General features: G+C 41.4%; 1 protein-coding gene across 1 annotated transcript in view; it reads right to left on the bottom strand.

Moving 5' to 3' along the window:
- Positions 1-26494, bottom strand: part of FHL5 (four and a half LIM domains 5) — a 100286-nt gene that overhangs the window by 15213 nt on the left and 58579 nt on the right. Inside the window, exons 2-4 of the mRNA XM_082251971.1 lie at positions 22226-22397; positions 15943-16117; positions 8038-8207 (exon numbers count right to left, since the gene is read on the bottom strand). Of these exons, the coding sequence (XP_082108097.1) occupies positions 8038-8207; positions 15943-16117; positions 22226-22384 (504 nt within the window). The 5' untranslated portion in view covers positions 22385-22397. The remainder of the gene's footprint in view (positions 1-8037; positions 8208-15942; positions 16118-22225; positions 22398-26494) is intronic.

The raw sequence follows: 26494 nt of genomic DNA, 5'->3' as shown, positions 1-26494 counted from the left end.
AAATTATGAGAGTCCCATCATTCAGATATCTCCATTCAAAGTCCAGGATGTCATATGACGGCCTTGGGTGGGAAGTGGTTAAAATTGCGTAATAAGAATTACAGAGCTGTATTCAATTATGTTGTTTATATCTGTATGACAGTCATCTTTAACCATTTCCACTCTTATACCTATACACTGTCTATGGACCAGAGCAATTTTTACAATTTTACTATGGACCTGTTTATTCAACAATAACTTTGTTATTACTTAAGATATAATACATATAGTGGTTTTTTTTAAATATCTTTTTTAAGGACAAACACGGCTTTCTTTCATGATATTATTTTGCAACAATTAATTTTTTTTGCAATCCTTGACAATAAAATGTTGGAAAACCGAACAGAGTGTACATTTTATTCTGTAATTTGTACTATTTAACAATACACTAAAATATGTTACAAAGCATTGCAAATTACAAATGAAATACATTTTTTTTTTTCAATGTTCCACTTTTTTAAAAATGTTAGTAAAAATATGACCAAACAAAGCAAAAAAATAAAATAAAAAGAGTTTAAATACTAATGGTTAATAAAATAGAAACAAACAAACCAAAAAGCCAGCAGAAGGGGAATAAGGAGTTAATTAGGGCTGAGTAGAGCAAATTAAAGGTTAAACAATAGAACTTAAAAAAAAAAAAAAATGTTTTTACTTCTCAAGTTGCTTAAACAGGCATCGTCTGCAGATGAAGTTAATCCCTTTGATCTGCAGATGAATGAACAGAAGAGATCCAAAATAACAATTTTACATGGTATCTTTCTATTTCTGTATAAACAGTGTTTTTTTTTTTTTTGTGTACATAGCAATTGGCTTTGATTAATCAGAGCAGATAATTGCTGTGTAGTGGGAAAGGTTGCTTTACTTTATTGCTGTCTGTGGAGATTCATAAGTTTTTTCTTTGTCCTGGTGACTACTGTTAGTGGGACAGAAAGTAATAGGAAATGTCCCCGATGGAACATACATACAAAGGTCTTGGCAATAGACATACTTAGGCTTTATGCACACAGGTGCTGTGACCTGTCAGAGTCAAATCAGTTCATAGTGCCTGTGATGCACAGGTGCAGCATCCAGCCCACTGCCCGCACCTTGTCGAAATCTATGACAGACTGAAATATGCGTACCAATACTGTACCAAGCAGTACTTGTATTTAGGGACATACACTCACTGGCCAATTTATAAGGTACACCTGTTCAATTGCTTGGTAACACAGATTGCTAATCAGCCAATCACATGGCAGTAACTCAATGCATTTAAGCATTTAAACATTGTGAAACAACTTGCTGAAGTGCAAACCAAGCATCAGAATGGGGAAGAAAGGGGATTTAAGTGACTTTGAAAGTGGCATGGTTGTTGATGCCAGACCGGCTGGTCTGAGTATTTCAAATACTGCTGATCTACTGTGATATTCACGTACAACCATCTCTAGGGTTTACAGAGAATGGTCCAAAAAAGAGAAAATATCTGGTGAGCGTCGGTTGTGTAGACGAAAATGCCATGTTAATGTTAGAGGTCAGAGGAGAATGGGCACACTGGTTCGAGATGATAGAACGGCAACATTAACTCAAATACCCACTTGTTACAACCAAGGTATGCAGAATACAATCTCTGAATGCATAACACAGCGAGCCTTGAAGCAGATGGGCTCAGGCAGCAGAAGACCACACCAGGTGCCACTCCAGTCAGCTAAGAACAGGAAACTGAGGCTACAATTTGCACTGGCTCAGCAAAATGGAAGATTGGAAAAATGTTGTCTGGTTTGATGAGTCTTGATTTGGCTGTGACATTTAGATGTCGGGGTCAGAATTTGTCATAAACAACATGAAAGCATGGATCCATACTGCCTTGAATTAAGGGCACATGCTGGTGGTGGTGGTAGGGGGGATATGATATCAATGTACAAATACTGTACTGGCGACCCGAGCATAAGGAACAAACTATTTAGAGTAAGGGAATACAATAAGACACGTGGCCACTCACTAAAACTAGAGGAAAGGCGGTTTAACCTTAAAGTGCGTAAGGGGTTCTTCACTGTAAGAGCGGTAAGGATGTGGAATTCTCTTCCGCAAGCAGTCGTATCAGCGGGGAGCATTGATAGTTTCAAAAAACTATTGGATGGACACCTTAAAGACCACAACATACAGGGGTATACAATGTACGGTTAAAAGCAAACACACACACATAGGTTGAACTGGATGGACTTGTGTCTTTTTTCAGCCTCACTAACTATGTAACTAATATGTAGTGTAATGGAGTGGGGGATATTTTATTGGCACACTTTGGGCCCCTTAGTACCAATTAAGCATCAATTAAGCATCATTTAAACACCATGGCCTACCTAAGCATTGTTACGGGCCATGTTATGACTACAGTGTACCCATCTTCTGATGGCTCCTTCCAGCAGGATAATACACCATGTCACAAAACTCAAATCATCTCACCACTGGTTTCTTGAACACAACAATGCGGTCACTGTACTCCAATGACATCCACAGTCACCAGATCTCAATCGAATAGAGCACCTTTGGGAAGTGGTGGAATAGGAGATTTGCATCATAGATGTGCAGCCGACAAATCTGCAGCAACTGCGTGATGCTATCATGTCGATATGGTCTAACATTTCTGAAGAATGTTTCCAACACCTTGTTAAATCTATGCCACAAAGAATTAGGGCAGTTCTGAAGACAAAAGGGGGTCCAACCCAGGACTAGCAAGGCGTACCTAATAAATTGGCCAGTGAGTGTATATGTTCAGCTACGTATGCCCTGAGTGCAGAATTCCTGCATTCGGGGCACAATTCCCTGAAACTATACGGCCCTAAACATTTTATTGGCACACTTTGGGCCCCTTAGTACCAATGGAGCATCATTTAAACACCATGGCCTACCTGAGTATTGTTGCTGACCTTGTCCAATTAAGCATCAATTAAGCATCATTTAAACACCATGGCCTACCTAAGCATTGTTACGGGCTATGTTATGACAACAGTGTACCCATCTTCTGATGGCTACTTCCAGCAGAATAATACAGCCTGTCACAAAGCTCAAATCATCTCACCACTGGTTTCTTGAACATGACAATGAGGTCACTGTACTCCAATGACCTCCACAGTCACCAGATCTCAATCCAATAGAGCACCTTTGGGATGTGGTGGAACAGGAGATTCGAATCATAGATGTGCAGCCAACAAATCTGCAGCAACTGCATGATGCTATTATGCCACTAGGGACTAAAATCTCTGAAGAATGTTTCCAACACCTTGTTAGGTGATGGACGCTAGAAGGTGTTCATAGGGCGGACGTGACCGGTCCCCTACCGGTTTCGTCAGTTTTCTGGGTTGAGGTACTACAACTTTTTTATGCTAGCAGCTGATATTGTAATCCATTTCTTTATTAGATCAAGCGCAGTATAATCTGTTTTTGTTAAATCTATGCCACAAAGAATTAGGGCAGTTCTGAAGGCAAAAGGGGGTCCAAGCTGGGACTAGCAAGGCGTACCTAATAAAGTGGCCAGTGAGTGTATATGTTCAGCTACGTATGCCCCGAGTGCAGAATTCTTGTATTCGGGGCACAGGTTCCTGAAACTATACGGCCCTAATAACAATTATTGTTTGGCACAACATCCAGCGGCTGCATATTTCATTCTGTAATATATTTTGACAAGCTGCTGACTGCACCTATGCTTCCTGGCCACCCAAAAATGCTGAGATTTGATACAGCGCACTCAAACCACCTATGTGCATGAAGCCTTATATGCAACCTTCACATCAAATCTTCTCTCAGATGCATGCAGGGCTAATAGTCCTGCATTGTATATCATAACGTCACAGCTGTGACCACTGGATAATCTCAATATTTCCATCACACAAGTTCCTGGACATGGGCTCGTCAGTAGTGTGTGCTGAAGCGATCACCAGCTGGAAACTGGACTCATCACAGATCAATGCATATATTTGCCAGCACACTGTGGATCATCAAATGGCACTCAAAACTTTTATTGCAGGATGATCACATCAAGTGCAAAGTTTCAGAGCCAGGCAAAACCCCTTTGTTAGGCATGTGATAAAGTGGATACAGTGCTAGTTCAATACTTAAAGTGCTGTCCACCAATCAAAACACAGTAAATGGCAACACCCCCGCCCTCGGATGTCTTATGACATCATGATCCTGGCAAAAGTAACATCACAAAACATTTAACATTGAATCTGTATTAAACAACCAAAGCAGTAAGCTTGGGTAAACAGCATAATGAGCATGATAGGGGATATGGACGCCTGTCTCACATGTAACAAAGTATGTCCCTATCATGTTATTCCAAGAGCAATCGGGCATCTTTGCTAGATGCTCCTGATCAAACACTATGGCCAGCGGGTCAAAGCGTTGCCATTGCTAGGAAACGCTGCTGCTGTCCAATTGTAGAGAGCCATTCTGGCCATGCATGTGCAGCCAACAGTAATGAAGCAGTGGGAGGACACCAGGCAGCGGGTCTACCAATGCCATGTCAACCCAAGACATCAGGCTGCATCAGATGTAAACACACCACAGGCTGGGGCAGAAAAAAGATTCCAGTGTAACAGAATAATTTGTGCTGATAATAGTGTTGTGCTGCTACCAAGATCCAATGTGTGGAAATAAATGTGAAAGTTGAAAGTTTGTGAAAGTTGATTGGTGCGCTACAATGTGATCTAGTGTTCATATAAATAATACAAACATATATATATATATATATATATATATATATATATATATATATATATATATAAACAAATTTCAATAAATATTCCACCAAGTGATGACAATTAAAACGAGAATTGGTGAGTGTTCATACACGTGCTAAGTCAACAACTTGACCACACATAAATGTCCAAAGTAAATGTCCAAAAATCAATAAATTATCCACCAGGTGAATACAATAAAACGAGAATAGGTGAGTGTTCATACACGTGCTAAGTCAACAGCTTAATGACACATAAATGTCCAAAGTGGCTGTTGGACAGACTCGATCTCTTTCCAATGAAAAGATAGTGATGTAAAAATGTGATGAAAATAAACTGGTGATGAAGTGATCTCGACAAGGTGTGACAGTTTCCCACCACCTTCTGGTAAGGAGCTGTCTGAACATTTGGTGAAGGGAATATTGATTCACCCCGAGTTTCTGAGGTGTCATCAGGTGTTTCTCGATAACGATCATTTATATGCCCTTTTTTATTTTCAATCTGGTAAGAAGCACATTTAAAAGGTGGTGGGAAACTGTCACACCTTGTCGAGATCACTTCATCACCAGTTTATTTTCATCACATTTTTACATCACTATCTTTTCGTTGGAAAGAGATTGAGTCTGTCCAACAGCCACTTTGGACATTTATGTGTCATTAAGCTGTTGACTCAGCACGTGTATGAACACTCACCTATTCCCACCACCTTTTAAATGTGCTTCTTACCAGATTGAAAATAAAAAAGGGCATATAAATGATCGTTATCGAGAAACACCTGATGACACCTCAGAAACTCGGGGTGAATCAATATTGCCTTCACCAAATGTTCAGACAGCTCCTTACCAGAAGGTGGTGGGAAACTGTCACACCTTGTCGAGATCACTTCATCACCAGTTTATTTTCATCACATTTTTACATCACTATCTTTTCATTGGAAAGAGATCGAGTCTGTCCAACAGCCACTTTGGACATTTATGTGTCATTAAGCTGTTGACTTAGCACGTGTATGAACACTCACCTATTCTCGTTTTATTGTATTCACCTGGTGGATAATTTATTGATTTTTGGACATTTACTTTGGACATTTATGTGTGGTCAAGTTGTTGACTTAGCACGTGTATGAACACTCACCAATTCTCGTTTTAATTGTCATCACTTGGTGGAAATTTATTGAAATTTGTTTATATATATATATATGTTTGTATTATTTATATGAACACTAGATCACATTGTAGCGCACCAATCAAATTTGTGATATTAATTTTGGCAGGATCATGATGTCATAAGACCTCAGAGCGCAATTTTACTTTCCGTAGACAATGCTTTAAAAGTCTTTACAGGTTACCACTTTATATTTAGAGGATGTCTAGTACTAGAATTACTTCCCATGTTCTGACGTTTCCTGGGACACCTCACATGTGTGGGGCAATCGCTGTTTGCTTGCATGCAGGACTGACGCACACATTCACCGTTGCGCACAAAGAACGGGGACACTTTACATTTTTATTATAATTATTCATTTTTTTTATTTTTACACTGTTGCTTAAAAAATTTTTTGATTGCTGTCACAAGGTATGTAAACATCCTTGTGACAGCAAAAGGCATGTGACTTGAACTCTTTATGGAGAGATCTGGGGTCTAAAAGACCCCAAACTCCTCCTCTGCCCTTAAAAGCATTCAAAACACCAAGATGGGTGTTTTTTTTTTTTTTTACAGATTAGAAACATCAGTGTTTTTGAATGATTTCGATTTTTTAAAATGGTGCCATTGACATCCAGGTAAACCGGAAGTGATGTCATGTCATTGTTTCTGGGTTACTATAACGGAGAGCCTATCAATGCTGATCCCAGCTTTGTTGGTCTGTCTGACCTGCCCACAGACATGACGGCTGGTTGCTTGGGGCTCCTGGTGGGACAGGAGAGTAAGAGCAAGCCGTGGAAGGTGGCAGGAGGGGGGTGTCCCCTCCTGCTGCTTGTATAAGTAATCCAGTGGCTAATTAGCTGCTAGAATTGCTTTTACAAGGGATCCGACCGCTGGCTCTAAAAAACAGTACCAGGTCGGCAAGTGGTTAAATAACTGCATAATGAATAATCTAAAATGAAAGGCAATATAACCTAGATACAAATAAAAAAGGGAATGATATTTGCACTTAAGACAGAAAAATACTAAGACAATATAAAATATATGTATACAAGGCTGCTAGCTCAATAGGAAGATCACAGTCCATATAAAGTAGTAGATGTATATTAGGAGCTGCGCCAGACATATATTAAACAATCTATCACAGTAATACAGTCCATGAACAATCTAATGGAGTAGAACTGCAGGTAGGAAGAAAGGACCTGATCCAATCAGCCAATCACCAGTGAATAGTGAGAGAGATGAGTTACACCCTGTGCTGACACCCGTAGCCTCTTACCGGAACTTTTGACCCTCCTGTCACAGAGTGGTCAAACAGGCATAAGAGCAAACAGTGCTCGGCGTAAATGATGGTTCCTAGTCACATTCCTCACATTCTTTAGCAGGGAGAGAGAACTTCACAATTCACAGATGTACAATGCCTTCACAGGACCCCACAGAAGTGTCTTTCACTTGCAGGCTCAGAAAAAAGACAAAGGGGCAACCAATCGTGAAGTACATCGAGGCACATAAATTTATTAAAAAGTAATGCACTTACATAGTAGACATCATATAACAGCATCAATGGATAAAACCGCGGTATGTAGCGTGCTCAGCTCCGATAAGTCCGCCTTACGCGTATCGTCAAATATCTATGACATCTTCAGAGGCATGGTGTAGCGGTGTGAGCACGCATTTAAATAAGCTGACGCCCGGAAGTGACACAACAGGAAGTGTGTCATATAACCTAGATACAAAGTTAGAATTTTTTGCTAAAAAGTAATCTTGTCTTTATCAGTCCTGATTTTCAAGTGTAACTAGAAGAGACGTTTTACAGATTTTATGGGAAGCTTTTATCCAAAAATCAACATTCTAATAAGTTTCTGGGACTTTTTTTTCTTAATTCAACCCTCTGAAAGCAGTGCCAAAAGTACCAACGATGCGTGCCAATGACACAGACATAGCAGCCAATAATATCTCACTAAGATTCATTTAGAGACTGCAAATTGGTTGCCAATTGGTTGCTGTGGGATAATACATTCTCCCTAAAGCTCATGGTCTTATCTCAACACAACTTCTTTCAGTAAAATTTGAGCATTTACAGAAAAGAAAAATGTATGACATCATTGAATAATGATCATAATTAAATTGTACCTGAACATTTTACCTTTTTGCAAAATGTGCAGTGACTCGCAAATTGGTTCTCAAAACACTGCACACAGTATAAACTGGATTGTTTTGGAATAAACGGCTTGCTTCCTAAGGGCTGATGACAGCTCTCGCAGGCAAAGCATGTTTCATGCCAGCTACACCCCTTGTAGTCCATTTTACGAGAACCTGCAGGAGAAAATATATAAGGCATGTGTAAAGTAGTGTACACAATAAAAGATTTTGTTCACTCTGAAAAGTCACATGTTCTTATAACAACCATTGTAGCATAGCATGGTTTTGAGCAATTATTTCCTATAATCCAATATAGTAGTTCAAATTTTATTTAGCAATTAAGGGAGTAAAGAAGAGTATTAGTTTCACTTTATTGCTTACTTGGGATTTGCCTTATGGTGCTAATAGACTCAGCAACAGGGAAATGGTTGAAAGCAATCAGTCATCAACAGCTACACAACGCAGATGCAGATTGGCTCAGAGAAAGATTTATCAATTAAAGGTACCACATCCCAATAATAGCATATAAACAGACAAAAAGAGGTATGGGGCATGGGGTGGGATTTTAAAGGTGCCGTCTATGACCAATATTAACCAGAGTTCTAGAAATAACCATCATAGTTTTTCTATAAAAGCATACAATTTTATTAACAAATTAAACAAAAAAGGGAAAACAAAAGCAAGCACCATACATTAAACATTGGGGACATAGAACAGTCCAGCTATAACATAATGATAATTGTAGCAGACCATAGGGATGTACCAGAAGACCAGAACAACCTGGTAGATCTGGGAGGACTTCCTCGGAATGATTACCCACTACCCGACATGTTTCGCGGGATAACAGCTACACAACCATTTAAAATGTACTGGAGTCCAATGGTAGGTCTTCATTACATTATCAACTGCACTCTTACAAAGCTCCCGATTAAAATCCAACTCTGGGTTATTTTTCTTCTATCAGCAGTCAAAATAAAAAAGCAGTTTTTGCTGCAATATCACCTTCAATCTGTTCCCCCATAGAAATCCTTTTTCATCACTAAATGTCTTCAGCAGGGGCGTAACTACAGGGGTTGCAGGGGTTGCAATTGCACCCGGGCCCCATGCTCCAGGGGGCCTGTGCAGCTCCCCTGTACAACTGGATAGGAGGGGCGAAGGGGGCAACATGTAGAGAAATCACTGTCCCCCTTTTTCCTCCTGTAGCTGCAGGAGGAAAATGGAGGAGATTGGTTCCTCTGTATGCTGCCCCCGCCACTCCTCCTATCCAGTTCACTTGTGTCCTGCTGTCTCTGGGCCCCTGTGTGCTCCCCTGGTCCCCAACTGTGCTGCTGGCCCCTCTCCTGCCAACTACTGCAGGGGATGTGTCACAATAGAGAACCAGGAAGGGGTCGGTAAATATGTAATTTACCAGCTCCTTCCTTTTCTGAATGGACAGAGTCATAGTCAGTGACATTGTAATAAAATAAAATAAAATGATAAAATAATAATGCAATTAAAATACCAAAAAATAAAAACTACTGACACCAGTGGGTGAACTTCCAGGATCGCAAAGGTCACACTTGTGATTGGGACCTGGCATTCCACCACCGTGGGGAGGCCCCAAGATGGCAGGAAGGGGACCCACTGCAGAACTTGTGAAAGGGTCCCGCAATGAGAGTAAAGGGCCCCAGGATCAGTGGGAAGAGCCCCAGGCTTGAAGAGAAGGGCCCGGCCAGGGATCCGGGGGGCCCTTCATGGTTTCTTGCACCGGGGCGCTGAAGGTTCTAGTTACTCCTCTGGTCTTCAGTCTTCCAGATTAATTGTTGAAGACTGAGACAGTACTCACCCCCTCTCAGGTCAGTGCCCCTTTTATACTACAAGTCATCTTCAGTCTTCTGGGTTGAATGATGCCCAACATTGATCTTCCTCTAGATTTAGGACATACTGCGAATATGTATGCAAAAAGTATGACCTGTGGGTGTGTCCCCGCAGCGCCCTGCATCACTCAACCCCAAGGTTGAGGACATAATGGGAGAACATATATTGTAAGTATGTACTGTGGATGTATCACCATAGCAGCTTGCACACACAGGGTAAAGATTCAAAGAGTGGCACTGATGTCTTTATCCCGGCTCCTTTCTCTGCAACATTAAATTAGAATTAGAGGGTAATTAAAAAGACAAATATATACTGTATACTCACCTCCATGCTGCAGCTTCTGTTTGACACTTCAGCTGGTCCATGAGGGTTCCAAAATCGAGAGCTGACAGAATGCATGACCGCTCTCCGTCAGTTGGCAATGGAGGACAGTGACTCTTACTCTCCAGCACTCACTGGAGCAACAGGCTAGGAGAGGGGTGGGTGCAACTGGCTCCGGCTCTCAGCCATAAGCTAAAAGGCAGAGCTAGCTGTCAATTAGGCAGCTGGGTAGATCCAAAAAAGATTGTCGGTATCTTACCCAATGAGGTACAGCTCTGTCCATCAGTTGATAGCAAATGACAGCACACTATCAGCTGACTTTAGGTCTCAGGAGTATATTGGTAAATATACTTCCGTGACCCAAAGAGAAATATAGCCAAAAAAAGGTTTGTCCATACTTCTCTTTATAGGATTACCCACCACCAGAGAAGACCTTGAGCATCACACGAGACGCATGAATGCATAAGGAAAAAGAGATATAAAAATAAATAAAAAAGTAAAATACAGGGGGGGGGGAGGTATAGGTCACTAGGGCTGTGACACAAAATATCCTGGCATGCTCTGCACATAATGCTAGGTGATTGGAAGACATAATCTTTGAAACTTGATGTTTACAATGCCTGTGATGGTCCTGTAGACAACCAGTGCACAAAGTTGTCAACTGACTAGTGGTCTCATACAGTGGTCTCATACAAGGGAATTTTTGGCTACTCCCCTGTGGATTGGTAAATATTTGAGAATTGAAAGGCAAAGTAGGTGTACTGCTTATGAGACCCTTTGGGGTATAAATGTAAAGACCACCCATGGATAAGTGATGAGTTAAAATGCCTGGGGTTCAAATGTAGGGTAAGTTCGCACACTTAAGGAAAGTTCAGGTGCTAAATCTGAACCCTATCTATAGGAACCGAATAATCAAAACAGTAATGGTCAGTTTCAAGGTGAATAGCCATAGGGTTGTCAAACAAATGGCCTTGGGGCTGGGCACTGCCCTGGAGAACATGTACCAAAGCACCAATTTTAATAATGCTTAAAGTACAGCATCAAGTCAATTAAACTCCTGGGATATTGATTTGGTCATTTAAGTAGAAGAGGGGCATGTTAATCAGTTTCAGTTGCTTTGGTGTTCATGAAATCAGCAACAGGTGCACTAGATCAGCAACAATGAGGCAACATCCAAAACAGGAATGGTTTTACAGGTGAAGGCCACTGACATTTTTTTCCCTACTCATCTTTTCTGACTGTTTTTCACTAGTTTTGCATTTGGCTAGGGTCATTGTCACTACTGATAGCATATACCTGGACCCTATAGAGGTTGTACAGGCAGTCCAATTCCTCCAGGATGGCACATCAACATATGCCATTGCCAGAAGATTTGTTGTGTCTCCCAGCACAGTCTTAAGAGCATAGAGGTGATTCCAGGAGACAGGCAGTTACTCTAGGAGAGCTGGACAGGGCCGTAGAAGGTCCTTAACCCATCAGCAGGACCAGGGATAGGCATGGACCAAGGCTGTGGCAGACATTTTCCAAAGTACAGATCTTAGTTAAGAAAACCAATGTACATTTCAAATTAAAACCATAAAAAAACACTACTCTCTACCAGGGTTAAGGCCCTTCTCTAAAGTGGGATCCAGGCGGACCCTTCTCTAAAGGGGGATCTATGGGGACCCTGCTCTAAAGGGGGATCTTTGGGGATCCTATTCTAAAGGGGGATCTATGAGGACCCTGGTCTAAAGGGGGATTTATGGCATAAATCCCCCTTTAGAGCAGGGTCTCCATAGATACCCTTTTGGAGCAGGGTCCCCATAGATCCCCCTTTATTTATTTATTTTTTTTTCTAAAGCAACCAAGGCCATAAAATGTATAGATCCATATATCCCCCTTTAGAGCAGGGTCCCCATAGATTCCTTTCTTTAGAGCAGGCCAGGGTCCCCATAGATCCCCCCTTTAGAGCAGGGTCCCCCATAAAAACCCCTTTAGAGCAGGCCAAGGTCCCCATAGATCCCCCTTTAGAGCAGGGTCCCCCAAAGATCCCCCTTTAGAGAATGGTCCCCCATAGATCCCCTTTAGAGAAGGCTCCCCCATAGATTCCCCTTTAGAGAAGGATTCCCATAGATCCCCCTTTAGAACAGGGTCCTCAAAGAATCTTAGGGGACACTGCTCCAAACTGAGATCTATGGGGACCCTGGCCTGCTCTAAAGGGGGGTCTATGGGGACCCTGCTCTAAAGGGGGATCTATGGGGACCCTGCTCTAAAGGAGGTTCTATGGGGGGGACCTACCCTATAGATCCCTTTTAAGACTCTAAAGGGGATCTATGGGCGACCCTGCCTGGCTTGCTCTAAAGGGGGGATCTATGGGGGACTCTGCCTGGCCTTCTCTAAAGTTTAGAACAGCCCAGGCAGGGCCCCCCATAGATCCCCCTTTAGAGCAGGCCAGGCAAGGTCCTCCATAGATCCCCATTTAGAGCAGGCCAGGCAGGGTCCCCCATAGATCCCCTTTAGAGCAGGCCAGGCAGGGTCCCCCATAGATCTTCTTTAATGATCTGATTTCAAATTCTGGAGCTGTTCTAGGAGGAGGCACACTCACACAGTGCAGAATAAATGACAAGTTGACTGACTCTTGTCTCATACGACAAGCTAGGAAACGGGCGGGCCAGGGCACGCTGCACACTGCACACTACTGAGACTGACGGGGGGCACAGCACGGGCGGCATGGGCAGCAGGTTAGAGGAGGAACTTAGAAGTTCCTTCTGTTCACCTTCCCTGTGTCCTCCGCTCTAAAGGTTAAGGCCTGGGGGTGGGGAAACCAATTTACAAGGCGCATCTTAAGCAGTAGTGCACCCGATTGGTTAGGATGCTGGCGCGGTCCTACCAATCAGGTGATTGGTTAGGATGCTGGCGCGGTCCTACCAATCAGCAGGCAGCAGCAGGGGAGGTGGGAAGTGCTGTGACTGTAACTGAATGCGCCGCCGCGGACCCTGCAAGGACCACTCACGGATACCTTGCCGACCCCTTAGCAGGACCGGTATCTGCTTCTTTGTGCAACGAGGAACTGGATGAGAACTGCCAGAGCCCTACAAAATGAACTCCAGCAGGCTATTGGTGTGAATGTCTCTGACCAAACAATCAGAAACAGACATCATGAGGATGGCCTGAGGGCCCGACATCCTCTAGTGGGCCCTGTGGTCACTGCCTGGCACTGTGAAGCTCGATTGGCATTTGCCATTGAACACCAGCACTGGCAGGTACACCACTGGCCCTGTGCTTTTACAGATGAGAGCAGGTTTACCCTGAGCACATGTGACAGATATGAAAGGGTCTGGAGAAGCCGTGGAGAAGGTTATGCTGCCTGTAACATCGTTAGGCATATCCATGGAGTAATGCACTGACCTCTACACAGACTTGTATAAAGTACTCAAAATTTCTACTTGAGTAAAAGTACAAGTGCTCGATCAAAAAATTACTTGAGTAGAAGTGGAAGTGCTCACAGAAAAAGTTACTTAAGTAGAAGTACTAAAGTATTCAACATTTTTTTTACTTAAGTATTGCAAGTAGTTTTTTCAAAAAATTTGCTACTTAAGTACTAAAAGTAAAAAGTACCAGTAGTTTTGAAAAAAAAATTCTACTCAAGTACTGAAAGTAGAAGTACAAGTACTGTGTTATGTAGTTATTAAAGAAATAAGTCAAAAGTTTGAACATCATATTGTTTTTATTATTTCAAATGATTTATTCAAATGATTAACCTGTGTTTGTTAGTAGTTTCTTGATGCACTTTAAGCGCTGTAGCACCATTTATTTGTTTGTTTCATATTTTCTTTTTATTGGAAAGATTTGGTATAGCAGCTTTTATTATACACAGCCTTTATTTTCGTATGCGCTGATTTACAAATGACATTATACACATTTTTTTGAGCGTTATGCAACCTGCCATCTACTGTTCTGGCAGTGGTAATTTTTTCAAAAGTAACGAGTAACTATGCAGCACAAAAAAAAAATACTTGAGTAGAAGTATCGAAATCATCGAAAAAATGTAGTGAAGTAAAAGTAGAAGTAGGAGAAAAAAATTCTACTCTAGGAAAGTACAGATACCGCATTTCAGTACTTAAGTACAGTACTTAAGTAGTTCTACTTCGTTACTATACATCTCTGCCTCTACAGGCTAGACAATGGCATCCTGACTGCCATTAGGTATCAGGATGAAATCCTTGGACCCATTGTCAGACCCTACGCTGGTGCAGTGGGTCCTGGATTCCTCCTGGTGCACGACAATGCCCGGCCTCATGTGGTGAGAGTATGCCGCCAGCTCCAGGAGAATGAAGGAATTGATACCATTGAATGGCCCCCATGCCCGTGTGACCTAAATCCAATAGAACACCTCTGGGACATTATGCTTCGGTCCATCCGACGCTGCTAGGTTGCACCTCGGTCTGTTCAGGAGCTCAGTGATGCCCTGGTCCAGATCTGGGAGGAAATACCCCAGAACACCATCTGTTGTCTCATTAGGAGCATGCCCCGACATTGTCAGGCATGCATACAAGCACGTGGGGGCCATACCAACTACTGAGTACCATTTTGAGTTGCTGCAATGAAATTTCAGCACAGTGGAGTAGCCTTCTGCATGATTTTTTCACTTCATTTTTGGGGTGTCTTTGAATTCAGCCCTCTGTAGATTGACACTTTTCATTTCCTTAAAACAATGTGGCATCCTTTTGTTCCTAACACATTACCCAGTCCATTTCAGTATAGATATCCAGCATGAGGTTTTTCCCTACTAAGATCTGATGTGTTTTCCAAGTGTCCTTTTTTGAGCAGTGTATATTTGTATATAAATACATGTACTGTATCTTTATGTATTTTTTTATTTATTTTTCTCTTCTTTCATTCCTCTCGCCCCTTTTTCTATACTACTTATTTTGCAAAGTTGACCTTATTTATAGTTTAAAAAAAATCAAAAAAGTAAAAAAAAAAAAAGAAAATCTAATGACTATTTTATTTCTAAAAATATGTTTATACAGAGATTTATGTTAATTTTACATTGTCCTTATTGTCAAAATCCCTGCTGAATATAATTTTTTAAAAACACTTATTTTCATTGGTACATGTTCCTCAGGGCAATGACCCCTCCCCCTTTTCTCTTCTTTTCCCACATGCTATTTTTTTTTGACAACCCTATGTCTATTAGCTCCCAATGATTTTAATAGGGTTCAGCATCTGAACCTCTTCTTGAACCAATTCATCTCAAGGACTACAGAATGATGATCTTTTATGTTGTAGAGGTGGGGGTGGGGGGTCTAAAAGCAGTTAGACAACAGAAAACTAGGCAGGACTGGCACCGCTCAGTCCACAGAAAATGCTGTTGACAGCCCACATCAGGACTTAGTAACTGACTGCATTTTTGGCAGATCCAAAGGTATTTTTCTGTACTTACAGTTTTTTTTTTTCAAGGGATAAAACATTGGGAAATGTGCAATTATTTTATTTGCTCTGACATATACTTTTATTAATATGGTGAAGTTATTTTCACTTGTATTACCCAAAAAAGTCAGTATAATTTTCCTTTAGTCACTGTGCTAAGTGAACATTCACTCACAAAGTAAAAACTCTATAATATATTCTTTAATAGAACACAAACTTTGTAAAGGTGATAAACCTAGATTTACAGGGCTAGGTATTACTTCATATTGCCCATGTTTCCAGTCCCAGAAATGAATCATTTGTAATGGAGAATTCTTACCAGGCATTATGGTGGCTTTGCAGTTGAAGCACTTGGAGGAATACTCATTGGAGTAGCAATCGATGCACAGCAGCAGCTCATCCTTGGCAGCAAAAGGTTTCTCTACCAAAGAGCAGGTGCATTTGGCACACTTGAAACAAACTTCATGCCAGTGGCTGTCTTTGTAGGAAAGATCCTTGAAGATAAATACATAAAAAACATTGATGGACAAATAAAATAAATCTTTGTAGCTTAAAATGTGACATAAGATCCACAGTGGTTATTACTTTTGATGTGGCGGTTGATTGATAATTGTATTACTATTTATAATGCTAGATCCCTTCTATAAAGTGGAACTTTGGAAATTATTAACCAATACAATTGTTCTTGTTCCTCCAGTGAATACAGAATATAATGCTAATTTTTCTAGGGGTAATCCTATTGGATCAAGCAGTCCATTCCTCGCCTCGCCAGCACCAGAATGTGGGTGGGCACTCCTATGTCATCATGTACAATACCACAAATACAAAGCCAATAAGAGAACAGCAATAATAGCAGCTTCGGGGGCAGACATCATAACTTGAACTGGCAGGGAGGATGACAGCAGGGTCATTCAAGTCAATATCGCTATAGAAAAAGAAAAATGACCACTATGTTTTTCATCTTTCATGGGTGCAGTGTTAGATATGTTACTTATGAACAGAGTTAAGTTGGCCATACATAGATTTTTTTGCAGACTGGGTGGAAAAAGATCGACCAGTGCCTTCCATCTACAGTATATAGCGTACATGGAAAAATCTCCCGCCACAGCTATTGTATTTTGGCAACCCCCCCTATAATACCTAAAGAGTGCCTGTATCTGATTGGATGCCCGCAATTTTCTGCTTGGCAACTTCAGTTTTTTAATTGAGGGATGATGGGTGGTAGGGGGCCAACAGGACCACCCACTGAGTACATTTGAGCTGCTTCATCAAAAGCTTAGTATAAGGATAAATTGTACTGGTGCCATTATACTCTGTGGTGGCATATAGGTGCTTTACATGCTATCCTCTAGTCTAGTAACCATAAATCCCAATAACACGAGGTTGATCTATGGCCTGTGAGCCATCATACTTTGAAGGGAACCTGTTTGTAACCTAACACTTTTGACGATCCAGTGGCCTTAATGCTTCTGAGTCACTGATATGAAATAAGTATTCAGATTCTAATTTCACTCGCTGCATGGTTGGACTCATTAAATTAGAAGTTATAAAAGGAGTTCTGCAATGGCAGCCCTTAAATTTCTTTCATGGCATATTTCCTAAAGGAAAAGTGTCCCAAGACTACCTAGTTCAGTGATGGTGAACCTTGGCACACCAGATGTTTTGGAACTAAATTTCCCATGATGCTCAACTACACTGCAGAGTTCATGAGCATCATGGGAAATGTAGTTCCGAAGCATCTGGGGTGCCAAGGTTCGCCATCACTGACCTAGTTATTTGTATTTTATTTGTTGAGACTAGTGCTACAGCCAGGTTTTCCAAAGGAGGTCAGTAACGTCTTGTGTTAGAACATTTGATGGTTTATATTGCTGTCTATTTCCCTGTTTTAAAGTTTTAAAGATGCCACTCAAACAGGAAGTTGTAAGAATATCTCCAGTAGGAACAGAGATAGAAACAAAAGCGTTTTCATTGGTGGTGTATGGAAGAGCTAAACCATCTATCTGGTTTTGGTTGCTGTCTGTGTCCCCAATAAGGAGATTTCCTTACCTCCTGTTGTGTCACTGGAACAGGGAGTAGGGAGGAACCTTCTTTTCGGGTCATGGACAGCTATAAAAACTTAACAACAGTTATAATGTTTTACCTGGTTGGGAAAATGTACCTTATTTCTTACTGAGTCACTAGGAATTATCACTTCATTACTGGCCCTCTTTGGAAGATTTCTCAGTTTCTATACTGCAGAAAGTAAAGGGAAATTCATTCCAAAGGTAATGGAGAGCAATGTAAGTTTGACAAAGGTCTAAACCCTTTCCAAATCTGAAAGAAACCTTTTGGCTGGAGTCCCACTTTAAAATCAGTTTAAACCTCTAAACAAAATGTAATATATTACAGCTTACCAATCCTTGGATATGTTAGCGTCATTGCTTTTCAGTTTTTTTTGGCCATTTTCCTTTAATTTCACTAGTGATCTGGCCAGTGCGTCTGTTACCGTGAGTGTAGTGCTGAGTAAGGATGAGTTCAGACATGTTTAGATCCTAGTCTGAACCTCCCAGAGCTATCCCACCAGGATGCCGTCACTGCACACTGCCAATCATAAACCACAGAAGCATAAGGTTGCCATCCCATCCCTTTAAACCCAAGCACATATGATTATGAATTACACAGGTTCTGAGGCTAATTGAATGCAGATAAGGCACCAAGCGAGTTTAATTACCACCTTAATTAGCCATAGAACCTGTGTAATTCATGTGTTCGGTTTAAAGGGATGAGGTGGCAACCCCACCAAGGCACTTCCCGCCCTGCAGCTGCACGTATACACACCCCTTGCCGGGGAATGCTTTGGCCATTTATGATTGGTGGTTTACAGTGACAGCTTCCTGACAGGATAGCTCAGGCGGGCTATAACTAGGATCCAAACATGCTGGAGCTCATCTCTGGTGTTAATACAAATTATTTATCACTGACTAGAGTGCTTACAATGGTCAGTGTTTATTCATCTATATCAAAATATATAAATAAGTGCAGCACTCTCTTCAATATAAAATTCCCACCAGAGAACTTCACTATAACTTAAAATATCTGGGCGGAGAGCTGATGCTGGATAGCATAGACTGTACAGAGTGAGCTGTCAGACCAGCGCACACATATTTGTATACTGCACTTGATGTTTTATCGAATGTGAGTGATTTTAACCTTTTTTTTTTTATACAATACATATATGTATAGAGAGTACTATGGTCTGCCTTATTGTTTTTGAATGAGTGGAGGCTGTTTGGAGTAAAGAGGAGGTGAAGTAGCTGCTAACAGGTGGTTTATGCTCTATTGACCTTCTATGATAATAGAGGTCCATTTCATCAGGTGAGAGCATTGCCAAGAGCATGAGGTGGATCTGGAGGAGGGTGTTGAAGAATGTGAGGTGTATATAATTATTGGGACATTTGCCTTTACACACACATGAACTTTAATGGCATCCCAATCTTAGTCCGTAGGGTTCAGTATTGAGTTGCCCCACCCTTTGCGGCTATAACAGCTTCAACTCTTCTGGGAAAGCTGTCCACAAAGTTTAGAAGTGTGTTTATGAGAATGTTTGACCATTCTTCCAGAAGCGTGTTTGTGAGGTCAGGCACTATGTTGGACGAGAAGGCCTGGCTCACAGTCTCCACTTGAATTCATGCCAAAGATGTTCTATCGGGTTGAGGTCAGGACTCTGTGCAGGCCAGTCAAGTTCCTCCACCCCAAACTCACTCATCCATTTCTTTATGGACCTTGCTTTGGGCACGGATGCACAGTCATGTTGGAACAGGAAGGGGCCATCCTCAAATTATTCCCACAAAGTTGGGAGCATGAAATTGTCCAAAATGTCTTGGTATGCTGACGCCTTAAGAGTTCCCTTCACTGGAACTAAGAGACCAAGCAAAACCCCTGAAAAACAACCGCACACCAAAATCCCCCCTCCACCAAATGATTTGGATCAGTGCACAAAGCAAGGTCCATAAAGACATGTTAGGAGTGGAGGAACTTAACTGGTCTGTGTAGAGTCCTGACCTCAACCCGATAGAACACCTTTGGGATAAGACTGTGAGCCATGGCTTCTCGTCCAACATCAGTGACTGACCTCACAAATGCACTTCTGGAAGAATGGTAAAACATTCCCATAGACACACTCCTAAACCTTGTGGACAGCCTTCTCAGAAGAGTTGAAGCTGTTAGAGCTGCAAAGGGTGGGCCAAATCCATATTGAACCTTACGGACTAATGCCTCGTACACATGTACCGATTGTCGGCCGACCGATCGGCCGTCTTTTGTCCCCGGGCTGTCGTGTCCGCTGAAAAGTGCAAAAGACTGCACACGAATTTTGTCCGCTGACTGCAGAAGTGATGTCATGTGATGGTTAACTTTCCGTGTGTTTTTTCTTTTCTGAGCATGCCCAGTCTTGCAAATCTGCTGTCTGTCGGCCGAATTCTGTACTGACTGAGGAACAATCGGCCGTTCTGGTGTTGGCCTACAAAAATTTTAATGCTTGCACGACAGATTCTGTTCGGCCGAAAGTGCGCTGTCGGCTGTCGGAAGCATCATACTAACAAGCCTACAATCGGCCGATCAGTCGTCGGCCGAATCTTTTCGGCCGACAATCTGCATGTGTGTACGGGGCATAAGACTGGGATACCATTAAAGTTCATGTGTGTGTAAAGGGAGGCGTCCCAATACTTTTGGTAATAAAGTGTATATATACATTTCTAGGAAGATATTTTATGTTATTGTGATATTTTCTGGCAAGAATTTTATATTTGGCAAAGCGCTGCACTTATTTATATATTTTTATTTCTTTTGATGGGTGAAGCACATTGTAGTGAGAGCTGCTCTCAAATTAGATAGTTTTGAGGTGGTTAAACAAAATACAGAAATAAGTGGGGGAAAACCTTTTTCCAACTCAGTGATTCTGTTTTTACATTTTTTTTTTTTGTCTGACATGTTGGTGTTATATCTTTCACTTGGATGTTATAAGTTGCACTGAGTAAAAACAGCTGGGTAAAACGAAATCCGTGTCTGTTTTCATTTCATGCTGCAAAGCAACAAACTGTGATTATTTTAAAGGGGGTGATTCTTTTCTATACCGACTGTACATAAGCCAAGATATAGCCATACCACTACATAAAGGCAACTGTTTGTCATAAGACCAAGCAGAATGACAGACCTTAACTGAAGGAAGAGGACAATTAACGCAATTACTGTTCAGCTTCAGAAAGTACAGCCTTTATATCAAATTTGCAAATACAGATATTCCCATGTGCATAAATATATATAGAAACTATTAATTTAAATGGATATGTAGAGTAAAAGTTAGATTCCATTTAGAAAGAATCTGTCACCTACTACAAGATGTTTGCACTTTCAGTAATTCATTAATTGGATAACAGAACTTGTTTCTGACAAAATGTGGCAGTGTACAGTTTATTGTTACAATGTGAATAAAATCAATCTAGAAAAATCCTTCCCAAATTATTCTATGGGCTATACAGACACAGAACAGATTCTTGAAGTTTAAGTCAATGCTGCTCTGGGCAAATGTTTGGGATAGCTAAATGAAAGACACCAAACTAATGGTTGTCTACGCTCATTACCCAGTTAGCAAGCAATTGTGTCGCAAGTTTGACACAGACTTGGTAAGCTATTGCTAGACTTGCCAGGCTTCACAAGGTTGTTGCACAATTGCAGCAAGTCCGCATTACATGACTCCAGATCTACTTTCTTTGCAAACATTCTGCAAGTTGTGGTTCAGTTATGTTGTGCAATAGTCTTCCCACCACAGGGGTCACTGTGGCAGAATTTTCATGCTGTAGACTCGCAGAGCTCTTACTGTAAACTCACCACTGCAACTTTGCTCTTGCTAGAGACTTGCCGCGCAAATTTGCTACAAAGTAGAAAAATGTCAACTAGAACTTGTGCTTCAAGTGTTCTGCAAGTGTACAACTTTTCATGGAAAATGTGCAGCAAGTTAACAAGACTTACAATTCAACACTGTCACACACTTGTGGCAAGTTATCCTTTCTATCTGGGTAGTCAGCAACGGCCGCATAAATATTAGTGCCGGTTCACACTTGTGCAATGCGGGAAGGCTGCGAATTCGCAGCCTGTTCCCGCATCGCATCAGCACAAGAGGCAGTTCACACTGCCATATGCGATACGCAGGGGGTGTCAATTAAATGTTAACGACACACCCAGTTTGATCGCATATCGCAGTGCCATCTGACAGTTCGCACAGGATCGGATCGCACAAGTGTGAACCACTGTGCGATCCGATTCTGATGCGGCTGAAAAAAAGGGTCCTGTGCGTCTTTTGTGCGGGTGCAGTGCGAATTTAGCCATACAAAGTGTATGGCTGAATTTGCATCCGCACATCCAATCGCATGTAATGAAGGAGCAGTGTGCTCCGAATTACATGCTATCAGCGCACCCGCAGTAGTGTGAACCGGCACTCAAAGTAAAAAAAGGTTTTGCATTGTCTTAGTCTGTTCTACAATATTTAATCTTATCTCACTTATGCTCCGATATATAAGGCAAACAGAGTATTCAAAATGAGGTCCATACATAAATGTCAGTATTACCTTGGAGTCACATTCAATGGGTTTTTTACATCCTTCACATATATTTGCAAAAAGGTTTTCAAAGCATTTGATGCAGTAGGGGTTGTCATCCTTTACGGTGTATTTCTTTCCATAGAGAGATTCCTTACAGCTCTGGCAGTCAAAGGCTTCGTTATCCATAACAGAATGGCAGCTAAATACAAGGAAATATTCAGTTATTGTATAGATTACCGGAAAGCTATGAAACTGCTTTAATAGAATATGAAATATTACAGAAAATGTATTCGGTGCACTTAATTGTTTCATTTTTCAATACGTTTTTATTAAAGATTTTAGATACAGTCAATGATGTAGAAAAGTATTCAGATATGGACAATACACAGCTAGTTCCCAAACAGACAGTATCATGGGGTCGCATTGAAGTATAACAGAAGCCTACAGGTTTACAAACCTGGTGCACCTAATCTTTTCTATCGCTTATATAAGGGCTTGTTGGCCTACATGGTTGAGCTGCATCTTTGCCACACCCCATCATCTGCTCCCCCTTAAGCTGAAAAGGCAGCGGCCAGAGCTGTACACGTCATGGTCGCCATGGATTTCTTCATGATAGAAGCAGAAATTAAACCCCTTGTCAAATTCAGCAGGCAATACCACCTACTAAACATGACCCATTCAAAGGAATGGGACTACGCTGCAACTGCCCTGCAACTGTGTGCAATGCATGCAGTTGCTGCATGATGACGTGGCATTTTGGATGTTAAAACAGGCAGTGAGAAGGTGACATATTGCCCATTCACTGCCTGTCAAATGCCACGTTCAGTTCACTTTTCAGAAGCATAGCATAGCTTGCGGCGTGTATAAACAAGCCCTAAGAGAGAATATCCAGATACTTATTTTGTAATTCTAAGTTGTAGATATGCCTCTTTGGAAGATTGGAAGGTAGTTCCCATGAGGTGCATATTTCTGTGGATAAAGAAGATGGTTCAGTATCGGATCAGTCTACATTTCATGTAATGGCTGCTGTGTGTTCTGCCCACAGAATCAGGACTTCATTGGAGATGACCTTCAGTTTTTTTGCTCAAGTACAAGACACCTTGTAAAAGGTCATTTACTTCCAGTGTGAGCACCCAGAAACAAAAAGTACAACTATTCATATTTAGAACAAAATTTTCCGTTCAGCTTGCAGATTGGAACTGTTTCAGTGTTTTTTTTTTTTTTTGTACCTGGCACAGTTTAGGACAGTCATGAGCTAACAATGCTCAGCAGCAGGGCTGTTACTGTGTTTAAGAATACATTTCAACTGTATGTGTTCATTATTTATATACAGGGATAATATAATAGTGCCAATGGATGTCTCATTAAATGCTTTGCTTTGTTTCACTAGTTATCAGATACCTTATTGATTTGAGGTTTGCTTGTACTGTTCACATACTGTAAATCAGTGTTTCTCAACCTTTTTTCAGTCAAGGCACCCTTTAAAAATGATGGCTAATCTCGAGGCACCCTTTAAAAATGATGGTCAATCTCCAGGCACCCTTTAAAAATGATGGCCAATCTCGAGGCACCCTTTAAAAATGATGGCCAATCTCGAGGCACCCTTTAAAAATTATGGACAGTCTCGAGGCACCCTTTAAAAATTATGGCCAATCTCGAAGCACCCTTTAAAAATTATGGACAGTCTCGAGGCACCCTTTAAAAATTATGGCCAATCTCGAAGCACCCTTTAAAAATTATGGACAGTCTCGAAGCACCCTTTAAAAATTATGGACAGTCTCGAAGCACCCTTTAAAAATTATGGACAGTCTCGAAGCACCCTTTAAAAATTATGGACAGTCTCGAAGCACCCTTTAAAAATTATGGACAGTCTCGAGGCACACCATTCTAAAATGTAAAAACTATTCTAACAGTTTTACATAATGCAGCAACATCCACAAGTTCAAGTAGGACACCCAACGTTGGAGGTGATTTATTATTCCAAAGCAAATACTGTACACGTTTGCAAACTGGTACTGACTAGTATTACAATGTTTCTTCTGCCTCAGTTTTTCTACATCACTCAGCTAATGTGACCCCAACGGTCAGGGGAGGGTCAAACAAGGATGCTATGCAGGCCATTGACATCCTCCTCATCGATTGATAACACCATTGGTTGTTAAGATGCTGGCAGCTAGAAGGTTGTAATGGTGCACAATGAAAACCTGTGACTTAGTGTAACAAAAAGGCAGCCTTCAACCACACATCAGCTTATATACAATTTTTGGGCAATTTTTAGGAATTTTACCAAGGCACCCCTGAAGAAAACTCAAGGTATCCCAGGGTGCCCGGGCACTCTGGTTGAAAAAGGCTGCAGTAAAATACTATACATGCATCAGTCAGGACCACTGACAGGTTAGGTGAATAATATATTATTACAATAGCCTCTAAAAGTGTGTGGGATATAATAGGCAGAAAGTGAACATGTTGTCCTTGAAGTTGGTGTGTTGAGAGCAGGAAAAAAGTTATTGCAGTTCGTTCCTTATGGGGCTGCATAGCCACAGACTGGTCCGAGTGCCCATGCTGACCCCTGTCCACAGCCAAAAGCGCCTACAATGGGCATGTGAGCCTGAAGGTGGCCTGGTCTAATGAATCACATTTTCTTTTACATCATGTGCGTCACTTACCTGGGAAAGAGATGGCACCAGGCTGCACTATGGAAAAAAGGCAAGCCAGCAGGGCAGAGGGATGCTTTGGGCAGAGTTCTGTTGGGAAATGTTGGTCCTGCCATTCACGTGGATGCTACTTGACATGTACCACCTATCTAAACATTTTTGCTGACCAAGTAAACCCCTTCAAGGAAACTGTATTCCCTGATGGCTTTGGCTTCTTTCAGTAGGATAAAGCGCCCTGTCACACTGCAAAAAAAATGGTTCAAGAATGGTTTGAGGAACACAACAACAAGTTCAAGTTATTGACTTGTTGTTGACTTGGCCTCCCAATACTTAAAGATCTCAATCCAATTGAGCATCTGTGGGATGTGCTGGGAAAACAAGTCTGATTCATGGAGGCCCCACCTCGCAACGTACAGGGCTTAAAGGATACGTTTCATTTTTTTGGAGCCTATAAAGCACTGCACCCGCAATCAGCCATGCAGGTCTCCAGCAGATTTGCCAACGTATCTCCTTCACCGTACATCCTGTACAGGCAAACAGATACAATCTGACAGGAAGCATAAATGAACTACCACAACGCTCCACAGCGCCAAGGTAGTTCATTGAAAATTACAAGCTGACAGCTGCAAAGACTGCCGGACCTTGTAGTTTTCCATGCACAGAGCCCTGTCAATCATTGACGCAGCCAAGCAGGGGTAAAGCCCCGCTAGGCCAGGTTTTTTAAACTGTGAAAGCTAGCAGGGAGGGAAAAGAACCCCGCTAGCTGTCACAGCTGGGATCAGGGAGGTGCAGGGGCTGGTCCATCCATAACATGTTACATGTTACACCCCGAATATGGGTGTAACATATAACTTGGTATGAAAGGTGAATTTATCCTTTAAAGAATGTTACTGACAGCTTGGTGGCAGATACCACAGCGTACCTTTGGAGGTCAAGTGGGGTTCATGCCGTGATGAGGGCTGTTTTGGTGGCAAAAAGGGGACCTAAGATATTGGGTTGGTGATCATAAAGTTATGACTGATTGGTGTATTTTAGTACTATTTATATGAGTATAATGCTAAACTGCAACATATGTTAAAAGGTTAAGCTTTTACATTTATTTCTTCAGAAAAAAAAGTTCCTTTAAAATTTAGTGTAGATTTTTCTCAGTTAATCTGCTTCCTCTCTTATAGAGAAATTCATTAGTTTTCTTAATTTCTCCACTTATTACACTAAGTGATGCTGACATATACTGATTACAAGTCTGGCTGATTCAGTTAACTGATAATTATACTGACTGACTTCATAGGCATATCTAGGGCAGACAGTTCATACTGTCTGACATCTAGATTAAGTGTTTAGAGGCAATATTCTTCATGCTTTCTGGAAATACTAGTACATTCATTTGTAAAAACAGGACAATTAGGACAAGGGATGAGCAAGTCAATTTACTGAGGATTTGGCAAATCTGGTTCGAAGTTCAGCGAACCCAAACTTTGTGGCGAATCCCACAGAAGTCTTTTAGAGTGAATCCTGCTGTTAAATGAATCCCCTTTTCGGGCTAGTAGGCAAACTGTTGTAAAAATAGATTGTATGGGGATCTGGGCACTGCCATAGACAACAATTAAGAGAGCAAAATAGGTTTTTCAGAACATTGTAAGGT

Source organism: Pelophylax lessonae (genome assembly GCF_965119305.1).
Source record: "Pelophylax lessonae genome assembly, chromosome: 3".
Taxonomy (NCBI): Eukaryota; Metazoa; Chordata; class Amphibia; order Anura; family Ranidae; genus Pelophylax; species Pelophylax lessonae.
Note: the sequence above shows the minus strand (reverse complement) of the source record. Positions and strands in the feature narration are given on the sequence as shown.